This window comes from Lycium barbarum, chromosome 6 (genome assembly GCF_019175385.1).
Source record: "Lycium barbarum isolate Lr01 chromosome 6, ASM1917538v2, whole genome shotgun sequence".
NCBI classification, from domain to species: Eukaryota; Viridiplantae; Streptophyta; class Magnoliopsida; order Solanales; family Solanaceae; genus Lycium; species Lycium barbarum.
In genome coordinates, this window is record NC_083342.1 from 102,133,963 (window position 1) to 102,142,633 (window position 8,671).

At 33.1% G+C, this 8,671-nt stretch overlaps 2 protein-coding genes across 2 annotated transcripts; one reads left to right on the plus strand and one right to left on the minus strand.

Annotated features, from left to right (window-relative positions):
- Positions 1-699: 699 nt before the first annotated feature.
- On the plus strand, positions 700-2,883 carry LOC132645092 (non-specific lipid-transfer protein 1-like). Its single transcript, XM_060361867.1, has 2 exons — positions 700-1,197; positions 2,605-2,883. The coding sequence occupies exons 1-2, from the start codon at positions 851-853 to the stop codon at positions 2,609-2,611; spliced, it is 354 nt and encodes a 117-aa protein (XP_060217850.1). The 5' UTR covers positions 700-850; the 3' UTR covers positions 2,612-2,883.
- Positions 2,884-3,982: 1,099 nt separating this feature from the next.
- On the minus strand, positions 3,983-6,877 carry LOC132645091 (protein neprosin-like). The gene is made up of 8 exons (XM_060361866.1): positions 6,392-6,877; positions 6,223-6,309; positions 5,856-6,122; positions 5,583-5,747; positions 5,387-5,440; positions 5,125-5,271; positions 4,611-4,835; positions 3,983-4,475 (listed from the first exon to the last, which is right to left on the minus strand). Exons 1-8 carry the CDS (start codon positions 6,566-6,568, stop codon positions 4,323-4,325), a joined length of 1,275 nt encoding a protein of 424 aa, XP_060217849.1. The 5' UTR covers positions 6,569-6,877; the 3' UTR covers positions 3,983-4,322.
- Positions 6,878-8,671: the final 1,794 nt, after the last annotated feature.

Consider the following 8,671-nt stretch of genomic DNA (forward strand, 5'->3'; position numbering starts at 1 on the left):
ACTAAGATCCCTACTCTAGTTGACCAAACATGGTTGAGTATAATACTCATCACTTCGGTCTTCGGCTGTATAAATTTGTATATTATATATAGATGTGTATATTATATGTATAGGAATGTATACAGAGGCAGATCTAAGATTTAAACTTTAGGGGTTCAATTTGTTAAGATTCTTAGTATTGAACCCATTGTATTTTAAAAGTTATGGGTATATGTCTTCTATATATTGCAATTTTGATAAATTTTTACACATAAATTTATGCTCCGTGCGAACGTTAGGGGTTCAGTTGAACCCCCACCTAATATGCTCTATACGCCCCTGTATGTATAGTACAAGTATATTTAATTAAAACTATACCTTTTTTTTAATTAAATTGATACGAGTCTCGAACCCTTGATCAAGCGGAAGACATTTAAGCATATCTACCACTAAGCTTGGGGAAGACTCATATATAAACTCTACACTATCTATACATTGTGTCCTTATTTTATAAACTAGATGGCCGAATAGTGAGTGACTGTAATTTTCCTATGAAAAATATGGTAGATAATGATCGATTCAAGTTAAAACTGACCTCACATGCCATCTCTATGTATGAGAATTACGTATCCAAGTTTGCTAACTCTAAAAACAAAAAATGTTTGGCTAACTCTACTACAAGAAACAGAAAGAAAAGAGATGCCAGCTTTCTCCTGATCTTCCACTTCCCTTTTCCATCATATACGACATAAAGCAGGTCAACAAAGTAACTGAAACAAGTTAGTACTTTTTTTCCCTACATCATGTATAAACTCATCGATCATTGTTACAAAGGTATCTGAAAATAAAGCCTGAACCTCCAAACTTCACCATGAGACCATCATTTTCTCTTGTGATTATGCTACTTTCATTCTTGCTTTCGCCATCTTCATCGGTTGCATTAATTAAATGCAACGATATAGATGGACCTATGAAACCTTGCATAGATTGGATGACGACTGGCTACATGAGAACTGGGGTGCCTCCAGAGGCTTGTTGCAACGAGCTGTTTAAACTTGTAAGCATGGGAAGAAACACTGATGAAAAACAAGCTATTTGTGAATGTGTCAAGTCTGAAATGCAAGATCTGAACATCAACGATATAGTAGCTCAGTCACTTCCAGGACGCTGTCAAGTGAAATTGTCCTTCCCTGTAACCCCAAATGTCGATTGTTCCAAGTAAGTTTAATTATTATAAGCTGAAGTGATGAAAACACCCCTAAACTTGACACGTTTTCGTACTTTAGTCCCTGAACTATTGTCACACTTAAAAACACCCCAAGACTTGGCTAACTACATTTTAGTTCACCCCCACATTGACACATGGCACAGCAAGTGTGCTCAAACTCCAACAGGCGCGTGACTCGCTGCCACATCAGCGTTTTTTTATTTTTTTATTTTTTAAACAAGAAAAAACAATTTTTTCTTTTACATTTCCCTTTAATTTTTAATTTTTCCTATTCCAACATCTAAATTATCCCCTTCCTCCATTAAAAAGTGGACTTTTTTAAAATTAGAAAAAACTAATTTTTTTTTTTAAATGTGGAAAATCCATTTTTTAAAATATAAATCTAGAATGGATTTTTTATTAAAAAAATCTGGAAAATGATTTTTTTTTAAATGTGCAAAACCCGTTATTTTAAAAAAAATCTGGAAAATTGACTTTTTTATTAAAAAAACCTGGACTTTTTAAAAATCTGGAATACTACTTTTTTTAAGAATAAAGTGGAAAACTGATAAATTTTTTCTAGATTTGAAAAATAATCTAATTTTCCGGGATTATTTTTTTTTAAATAAATCTGGACTGGATTTTTTATTAAAAAATCTGGACGGGATTATTTTTTTTAAAAAAATGGGTTTTCCACATTTTTAAAAAAAATCTAGTTTTCCACTTATTTTTTTTAAATAAAAATTTCCAGATTTAAAAAAAAAAATCCATTGTTCCAAAAATTTTATAAAAAAATTAGTTTTGCCATTGTTTTTAAAAATAATTTATCTACGTGAAAATGCCAAGTGGACAGCGAGTGCATTCCATTTGCTGTGGCATGTCAACGCGGGGTGAATTAAAACGTAGTTAGCCAAGTCTAGGGGTGTTTTTAATTGTGGCAATAGTTCAGAGACTAAAGTACGAAAACGTGTCAAGTTTAGGGGTGTTTTCATCAATTCAGCCATTATTATATGCACCCTTTTAACTTAATTTTGCAATTATATACTTATAATAGTAACAGAAGTGCAGCAAATTAAAAAGGTTTTTTTATCTTTTTTGTTTCAACTGTGATGACCGGCAAGCTTGGCTGGTTCACAGCCTGATGACTACTTGCTATTGATTAGGCTTAGGTATATATAGAAAGAAATCACCTAACGCTTTAATTTGTCTCTCTTGAGATTTAAGATGTTGCAATAACACACAATTTGGTGAAGGGGATGGTATGTAATGTTATAACGACTATTAGGTAGAAAAGGTATATTATTACAAGCTAGCTATATTAAATTTTGAATAATTAGCTGAAACATTGACTAAAACATAATGTTATTTACTAGCTAGTATAAGTTTAGATGATTGATCCTATCATAATTTTGTGACAGGATATGATGAACCTTGGAGTGATCTCGAGGACTTGAATAAGAAGGATGGAGTGCTGTCAATCTGTCATGAGGGAACTATTTCCTTATCAAAATAAAAAATAAAAATAAAAAGAAGAACAAACAAATGGTCTTGGACATATAATTCCTAGACAATCATTCTCAAAACATGCAATATTTGGCTTAGGACTACGTATTCCTTGATTGGAACTATTGTATTCCTTGTAAAATATCCATTAACCTTTTGCGTGTTTTCCTATATAAAAATTTCACTTTTCAGAATTGTTGCATTGCCTCGTAAAATTATACTTGCCTCTTATGTTTTCTGCGCTTTTCTTTTGGAGGAGAAAATTGGAGGATCGCACAATGGAGGGGGTCGACGGTACTACGAATCAAAATCTACATTTTCTTCTTTTTCATTTTTTTGGAAAAAGTACAAAGAGAAAAGTAATAGTGATTAGCGATCTTCTTTTATCGTTGTAGTATTGAATTGCCACACGAAACAATGGGTGCTAGCTCAATAGTATAGCTGATCCTAACTTGATTGGAATATTATGGCCATTTTATGCCAACTTATTAAAGTTTGGCTAATATATGTCAATTAAGTCTTACACTTGGCACACCATGCCAAATTTACTTGTATAAATGTGCAAGATTCCTTCCCCTTATCCCTCTCTAGGGCTATTAATGCAATAAGAAGAAGAAAAAAGGGAGGGAAGATGGTTAGAGCAATGAGAGGTGCATAGGAAGAAGTGCCAACAACTCATTGAAAATATTCCAGGACATATTCTTGTGACTCATGAAACAAAACAGATTATTTATTTATTTTTGGCTGAAAATGACTATATTATAGGTCTAGAACAAAAGTTCCTTTATAAGCCAATAAAAAAAGTTCACTGGTTATCTCATTCATTGTAGTCTAATTAATGCTCCAGTTCAGTAAATGCACAGTGATTAGGAAACTACTGCGTTTTAAGGCTCAGAAGATTTAAAGATTTTTTTCTAAAAAGGAAGTTAGCATAAGCTTATCAACCAAATTTTGTAAACAAGAGAATTCACTATCTTAGACATTACAAAAGGAAAGTGTTGAAGACAAAAAGAATATGGTTGAAGCATCTTATCAATATGCAGTCACATTAGGAATCTCCTTTTAGCCTTCCCACTAACCTAAAGAGATTCTCGACAAGTGAGGGATGGCTCAGTGGTTAAAGCACCTCCACCCACGACCGGTAGGTCCTGGGTTCGAGTCACAGTGGAGGGGAAGTGTGGAAACACTATAAATCCTCCTAAATGGGAGGGAAAAAAAAAAAAAAAAAAAAAAAAAAACCTAAAGAGATTCTCACTCTGAAAGCTATTAACCTTTTCCCAGAAAAAAATAACATTGAAAAGGGAAAAACACACCATATGAATCTCCTCCATTAACAAACATATGGCTCCTAAGACAGGAGCAAACAAACAATTACAAATGTAACAGGGGATTATTCCTTTGTGTCCCCAACGACATTTTCATGTGGAGACCTTCTATTTAAAAGAAAGGGGAAAAACTTTTCATACAATTAAAGATCAACGATGATTCACATTCTGCTGCAACTAACCTAGCCCCTAAAACAAAAGTTTTACAAAGAGTAAAACAATGACCATACAAGAAGTCATGTCAAGATTACAAGTTTTACTACATTAAAAGACCAATAGAAAAGATTAAAAACACTTAAGGATCTTGGTCATGGACAATTAGGATTTCTACCAGGTCCACCATAGTAAAAGTAGCTCCCCCAGTCATTATTCTTCCCTAGTTGAACATCATAGCAACTGTTATCCTCAGTATAAATCTCAAGGTCTTGAGGAGCTCTCAAGTTATTTGAATCATCAACTACCTGTTAACAATGGCGAAATCAGGAATTTCGCTAAGGATGTTTAAGATTTCTAAATATATATAATTTTTGACCTATATATGCGGTATTACTTTCTATATACACAGTATAATTTTTCAACGACAATGTTCAACTGACCTGTACATTCCTGAAATAGCTAGATTTCCCAAATCCTTCATCAGGGAAATGGCCACTCCCCATTTGAGTTGTGGTGTGAAGTCCATCAGATTCTGAATTCACCACCTCCCCACCCCATTCAACCATTGTAGCATGGTCTGTTAAGTAAGAAAACAAAAAGCCTGGCCAGTATCCCAGTACATAGTCATTCCCAAATTGCATCCACCAGTTTCCCTCTTTTGGGTCCTAAATAATTTCAAGATAAGTAAATAAAAGTTAAATAACAGATTTTTTATGAATTAAATGGCAGAAGAGTACACTAACTCAAAAACAAAGAAAAAGAAAAGCATGGACTCATCAAGAAAATGTCAGAGATTCTCTCTGTCTTCACATAATTTAATCAATTATGCATTCACATTCAAATAATGGACACCTCAATAAAAAATGCAGAGGAACAAACTAGGGTGTACTTTTCTATAGAATATGAGGTATAATTGTTGAATGCAAGATTTGTGAATCCCATAAAATAAATTACCTTCCAGACAAGAATGCTTATATCATATTGTGAACCATGATAGCTGGAAAGAGGGTTAATGGTGGCCCCCATTGCTATTTCATTATTGATTTGAATAAAGCCTGAGCATAGCAGGTTGTAGCAGCCCGTGGCTTGATAAGCATCACTCTGTGCAAAATAATTTTCCCAAAATTTCAATTTCATAGCACACATTCTTTGATTTAGAAATTTATGTGTATGCTAGCTGTATTTTTATAAGAGAAGAAAAAAACATTTCACTTACAGTCCAGTAGGTGAAAAGTCTTGTGTTGTTATCTCCATACAAATCAGGACTAACCTGTTTTTACCCCCAAAAGGACAAGAAGTCACCAGACTAGTAGATACAGACATATAATATGACAATAAATTCACTCTCTAATTGTTCAAACAATAATTGAATTGTCATCTAACAAGACAAACTAAAAAAGGAATATATTTACCTGCCAGCCAGCTTCAATACTATTAAGATCTGAATCAAAAGAACCACCAAGAAGCCAAATCTGAGATAAGCTAAACTCATTGGGTTGCTGAATTTTAGGTTCCCAAACATTTATGGTTGCTTTTGCACCATAATACTTGTCTCCTTCAACATAAGCTATTGCATGCTAAAAGAACTCCAAAGGAACAGAAACAGAAAACCAAAACAATTAATTCAATGAAACTTCATATTCTACTTAACTATAAAGAGAATTAAAGAAGTTAATTTAGTGTACCTGATGACCAGTTTGGCTAACAAGGCCAGGTCTACCAGATTGTGGTTTAGCAATGGTAGAATGTTTATTCTTCCTTCCATAGCTTTTCATGTTACTTGCTCTTAAAATGTCATCTTTTTTGGTTCTTCTAATTGGAATTGTTCCTTCTGGACATTTCCCATTCAAATGCCATAGTTGTGTAATTGAATTTGACCCTTCATTCTTGGTATTTGCTTTAGACATTTTTCCATTACGAAATAGGCCTTCTGGATGATAATTTGGCATCATCTAGTACCACACAAAAAGAAAAATACTCAAAATTTTCCCACCAAGATTACTACTAAAAAAATTGAATTCAAAGGGGCTTTTTACTTTGGGAAAAGCTAACCTGTAAAGTGTGATTCTTGAGTAAAGGATGATCAAAAGCTGGTTGGTGAGACATATTAACACAATCAATAATATCACCATCTGGGCTCTGTTATTTTTCCCAAAAGAAATTACCATCAATAACAAAAGACACACAAAAAATGGAGCAAAAAAGGGTATATTGTATGAACCTTGATGGACTTGATTGGAGTTTTGTTTAAACGATTCAAATGCTTTTGAACCTCAAGTTTTTGTGCAGAAAGAGACATGCCCTGTTTGGCTTCTACAACAGACACCATAAAAAGCAAAAACAAGCAAAACATCACTTCCATATTCATCTTCACATTGTCAAAGCACACCTTATCCATTACAAACTCTATTTTCCAAGCTTTTTGGTGCACTCTAACTGAACTGGGGCTTCTTGAATTCTTCAACCATGAATATGAATATTTGAAAAACAAAAAGGGGACTGAAAACAATAACAAAATTTACCGACGCTCGTGAAGAGTGTAGGGGTAAAATGGAAAATATATTCCAAGAAAGGAAGAGGAAGTAAAAGAATGGAAATGGAATGTGAAGAGGTGGAGAGTAGGGAAATGTAGTTTTCTGTGACACTAAACATAAACAGCTGCAATTCTTTGTCCTTTTTGTTGTACTGTTTGATGTGTGTAAGACTGTCGACCTGTGATGTGATTTTAGTCTTCCTCCACATTAAAAATAAGGTGAGGAAAATAGGAATACTAGTAGTAGTAAAAAGATAAGATTATGAATATCTTTAAATTTAAATAATTTTGTTATTTTTTTTTAAAAGTAAGAAATTAAGTTTTTGGATAGTATTTTCTTGTAACAATTAAATAAGTTTTAAATGTGAAATGTTATTATAGGCATATTGTGCCAATTTTAAAGAATATATACATAAAATACCTAATTTTGTGGAGAGACCGTGAGTTTACGTGCTTCATAATTCTTTATATAAATTCGCCCGAGAATATAATCCTCCCAACCATTGTAGACAATCTCTTCATGTCGACTTGTCGAGTATGATTTTTTTTTTAATTTAAAATTATAAGTCTATTTTTTTTTCTTGCATTTAAAAAATAGATGAAATCACCATTTTGAATTGAAATTCTACCTTTTAGGTCAATATGACATTTCAAATAAAAATTACAAATGGAAGTTGAAATTTTGTTCAAATATCGTAAACAAATACAAATTTCAAATTTAAATTCTAAATTGCATGGCCAAACGAACCCTCGTTTTTAGAAATTAGATAAAGTAAATATTTTTAAAATTAAAATAAGAAGAAGATTGTGACCCAGAAATTAAGAGAGCTATTATATATAACAGAACATTAATTTTCAAGTCGTAATGTTTATTACTGATATTATTAGTAGTGGACTAGTGGTTACTTGTTGGGGATACGGTGGAGTACTTACATCGCTGAAATTAGCCTTACCATTACTTTTCTTTTTGATCAGAAACTGTCTATAGAAATGTTAACTCATAAATATCCTCCAAAACAAGAAAAAGCTTTTTGTGGTCCAATTTTTTATTTTATTTTTTTGTTTCCTTCTATTAATTGTTTCCAAATCTATAATACCGTTTAACCAGTTGTATTAGTTTCCCATCATTTTGTCAACTACATTAATCTAAGACTAGGGCAAAGGTTTCCCACCTAAACTTTGTCACATTTTCCTCTGAGGTACCTAAATCGAGGATTGTACCTATTGGGTACCTAAACCAGTCCGAATTTGTACCACTTAGATACTTTTTGCTGAGGTGGCAAAATGTGTGTAATGCACTTACCATAGGCGCGTGAAAGGTTATAATTTTAGCCGATTTTTTTTAAAAAAAATCTCTTCTTCTTCGTTAGTTTTTGTCATTATTTCCTCCACCAACCCCCACCGCCACAACCACCATCATTGTTGATGCCACCACCAATAATAACCAATTTTTCATCTTTTATTTAGCTCAGGAAATCACCATCACAGCACCACCATCTCCTCCTCCTTTTTCTTTGAATTCAATAATTACCCACCGTTGTTTTCTTGTTTGACGGAAAATATGGAGGCCGCCACCACTTTTTTTCTCTCTCTCGTCTACTCGAAAATAATGAACGATAATCACAAAACAATTAGATTTAAAAATCAAACAAAGAAAAACGAAGACGGAAAAATGACGGGTTTAAAGGGACGGCAACGGCGGAGGGGAACGACAATGGGCAGCTGGTGGCGGGTGAATTTATTGGAAAGAAGAGCTATACTAAAAATTATAAAAAGAATTTTACAGCAAAGAAAAGAAAAGAAATAATCAAATGGGGTAAAGAAGAAGAGAGAACAAGAAATTTGATTTTTTAAGCGCATATTCCATAGTGGTAAATTGGTAGTCAACTGAGGCAAATACACAATTGCACAAAAGATTACTTACCATACCAAAGAGAAAAGATCGGTCTTTTTCCCCCTCCGTCTACG

Coding starts and splice junctions, on each gene's coding strand:
- LOC132645092 (XM_060361867.1), top strand. CDS start 851: ATGAGACCATCATTTTCTCTTGTGATTATGCTACTTTCATTCTTGCTT.
- LOC132645091 (XM_060361866.1), bottom strand. CDS start 6,568: ATGGATAAGGTGTGCTTTGACAATGTGAAGATGAATATGGAAGTGATG. Junction 5,748..5,855: donor TTAGCCAAACTGGTCATCAG/GTACACTAAATT, acceptor GAGTTCTTTTAG/CATGCAATAGCTTATGTTGA. Junction 4,836..5,124: donor TAAGCATTCTTGTCTGGAAG/GTAATTTATTTT, acceptor GAAATTATTTAG/GACCCAAAAGAGGGAAACTG.